We start from the raw sequence: 3,421 nt of genomic DNA on the forward strand, positions 1-3,421 counted from the left end.
AAAAAAAAAAAATGATGCATGTATCATATTCTCTTGTTTGCAAAATAATAAGCTACATTTTCTTTCAGAATCCTGAAGAACAATTTTCCCTTTCTCTGGAAATGTCAGAAGATGAACAAGTGGATGATGACCCACAAGCTGAGGAAGAAGAAACTACAGAAACTGTAGTAATCCACAGAAAACCATCTTCTAAAACTAAGCAGTGCTCAAAAAAAAGCAACTCTCAACAATATAACATCACAGTTAAAATGTCTTCAAACACTGCAGATCAACGTGTCTATGACAAGAGGAACTATTGTCTTTACTGTAAGAATCCTTATGCCAAACTAACAAGACATCTGAAGCAGAAGCATTCAGACAAATCTGATGTGGCTAAGGCGCTTGCGCACAAGCAAGGCTCAACGATGCACTCTTTGCTGTTGACCAAAGTAAAAAACCTGGGAAACTACCACCACAACTGCTCTGTTCTGTCTTCTGGAAAGGGACAAATCATACCTAAAAGGCAAGCAACCCGTCAATCAGTTGCAACCGACTACGTACCTTGCAAGTTTTGCTTTGGTATGTATGTCAAGAAAGATCTCCCGAGACATCATAAGCGTTGCAAGCTGAAGTTGAAAGAAGGATGGTGAACGCCGTTCTTTATCTGTTCCATTTGATTGACTTGTGACATTTGATTATTTTCACCAAATCTCATTATTTCTTAAGGTCGTAACACTGAGGGGTTTTGGTTGAGTCCTGAAACATGTTAACGGACCTTAGTGGCGCACAGAGGGGAAAATGTGTGAACAACAGGGTTATTTTATTAAATTGTTTTAAAAATGTGTCTGTTTTGATAATTTTTCTTCTTATTCGCTCACCCTGGAGTGTGTATGTTGCTCCATCCTATCTCAGTGGGGACTTGTGTCGTTCTGCACCAGCCAACAGTGGACCCCTGTTGTTCTATACAAACCAAGAGGGGAGCTTTATTTTTCCTGTAATGGCTTTGACATGGGTTGGAACTAAAACAATGTACACAAATTTAAGAATTTTGTAAGATCAGAACCATAAGAAGTTTTTGCATTTCAGTCTCTGGTGTGAAACTATGCAACAGTTTTGACTGTGGAATTAAAACAATGTCCAAACTTTAAACAATTCAAAGTTCTTTTTTTAATAATAAAATAGTTTTCAGTAAATATGAGAAACTGTCTAGCTATTATTATACTATAATATTATTAGAGCTATTGTATCAATAAGTACTGCATTAATCAAGAATTAGGAAGTAAAATGAAGGTGTACTTAAAAAGTACATATAAAAAAAGATATTTTGTGATGGGCCTTGATATGTTTATTATTCCCTCTCCTTTGAACGTTTTTGTTATTGCATTGTAATTTTATTGTAACTTGGCACGTTTAATAGAGTAAAATCAATTATATTACTGAGCAAGCTGCACCTATGTGGGGTAAGAGAAAGGCATATGATTGGTTTAAAAGTTTACTTTTTGGTAGACTTGTAGATATTAATCACCAAAAATTGGGGACATCAAACATGGAGTTCCCCAGGATTCTCTGCAGATGTAGTTACTTTTACCAGCAGATCTGAGTGGTTTGGTAGAATCTGCAAAGTGAGGGAGGAGTTTTGCAACATAAGTCATCATCCCCAAAAAACGGCGAATGTCTGCAATGTTCTGTGGGAAAGGCATGTCCATAATGGCTCTGATTTTCTCTGGGTCTGGTTCAATGCATTCTGCACTGACTTTATGTCCTATAAACAGAACTTCTGTCTGTGCAAAGGTGCATGTATCATTTAGTGTTAGCCCTGCCTCTTGCAGCAGCGTAAGGACAGCTGTGAGTCGCTCATCATGCTCTGCTTAATTCTTTCCCAATACGAGGACATCATCTGCATGGCATATAACACATTAAAGCTGCATCTTGGGCCCGAGTTTATCCCAAAGCATAGCACATTGAAAAGGTCAAAGGGAGTAACAAATGTTGTTAGTTCCCTACTTTCTTATGCTAATCCAATTTTATGAAAATTTTCAGCCATTCAGCTGTGCTAATGGCTGATCTACAGAGGGCAAGATATATCTTTCTCTGCACACACTTTCACTGAGCTTGGTGAGGTCAACACATGGTCTAACTTTGCCATTGGGTTCTCAGTAGGGCTCCCCAACCTGGAGATGACCCCCATTTCCTCCTTTCTTTTTAGTTCCTCCTTGACTTTTTCAGTTAAGGGTATTGGCACACGACAGGGGTTGTAAGGTGAAAGGGGACAGCATCTTCTCTCAGGTGGATACGATAGTCACCTTCCAGTCTCCCTAATCCTGTAAACACCTTGGGGAATTTGTTTTTGAATGTTTTCTCTGGGTTCCCTATTCTCCAGTGTTTCGAGGCATTCCCTCACACTAAGTATGCTTGTAGCAACAGTAGAGAGGAAAAACTCCCTTTTAACAGGAAGGAACCTACAGCAGAACCAGGCTCAGTGTGAGCGGCCATCTGCCGAGGCCGACTGGGGTTCAAGGAGACAGAAGCAGATGTGGTGTACCAGGTGTTGCAAGAAGCAAACCATTGATTGGTGGGTGGGACAGGCCTCTGCAAGGTGCATGCATCTTTGTTTACCCTACATGTCAGCTGCCTAAGTTGCTGGTGTGCTTGATCCGCTCATCTGAAATGATAAGCGCCATTTTGCCATCTGTGGCTGGGATTGTGGTTGGGCTCTGGTGCTCTACCTGTCGTGCGTTTCTGCAGCATTTCTCTGCTGGTGTAGGCGGCTGCAGCTGGAGGTTTTTGTGGCGTGCAGCTTCCATCTAACCCTCACCTGCTGGTCCATTTTCTCCCTGGTTAGGCTGTGTTTCCACTCCTGGGTAAGCTACCTCATTGCTGCTACATGTTTATCGAATGTGAACAGAGTTGTTTCGGCTTGTTAGATCAGAAGCGTTGGTGTGTTGACTTCTGTATGTTGTGTTCAATGGTTGCATGTAATTTAGTGAGTTGACCCGGCTCTGATGTTCCCACAGCATGCCGATCAGAGCCGAGGCAATTTTAACGGTTCGTTTGCCGAGTTGTATGGTGGTAGACACGAGTCAGTGAGCTGTTCCCACTGCCACTAAATGCCGCTTGTTGCAGGGTATAAACAGTTTTTTCCAGCCAGTGGGAAAGGGGTACATGAGAAGTTCAAAGCCTGTGATTTCCAGTTACACTGTCTTAACCCGCTTTAAACTTCTCTCTGCTGTAATCATCCGGCTTAGTCCACTAGATTTAAACTTGGGTTGTATTAAACGGAGGTGGACAGCTGAATGCAAAGACATGCCACACTTTTGAGGTATTTACTTGAAAACACTTAGGGGATGAGTTACCAGTTAGTGTTTTCTCTGCCTATTAATATCCAATAAATATATTATTAAATTTCTACTTGTCAAATAATCTAAAAAGAAAAAAGAATTTG

General features: G+C 41.0%; 1 protein-coding gene across 2 annotated transcripts in view; it reads left to right on the top strand.

Moving 5' to 3' along the window:
- Positions 1-1,921, top strand: part of LOC107081787 (serine/threonine-protein kinase/endoribonuclease IRE1-like) — a 9,320-nt gene extending 7,399 nt beyond the window's left edge. The window contains exon 7 of one of the 2 annotated variants that reach the window (XM_015370032.1): positions 69-1,921. In XM_015370032.1, the coding sequence (XP_015225518.1) occupies positions 69-629 (561 nt within the window). In that variant the 3' untranslated portion in view covers positions 630-1,921. The remainder of the gene's footprint in view (positions 1-68) is intronic. The other variant, XM_015370033.1, reaches the window with a different exon arrangement.
- Positions 1,922-3,421: the final 1,500 nt, after the last annotated feature.

The sequence above is a fragment of the Cyprinodon variegatus genome, unplaced genomic scaffold, assembly GCF_000732505.1.
Source record: "Cyprinodon variegatus isolate N-32 unplaced genomic scaffold, C_variegatus-1.0 Scaffold41, whole genome shotgun sequence".
NCBI classification, from domain to species: Eukaryota; Metazoa; Chordata; class Actinopteri; order Cyprinodontiformes; family Cyprinodontidae; genus Cyprinodon; species Cyprinodon variegatus.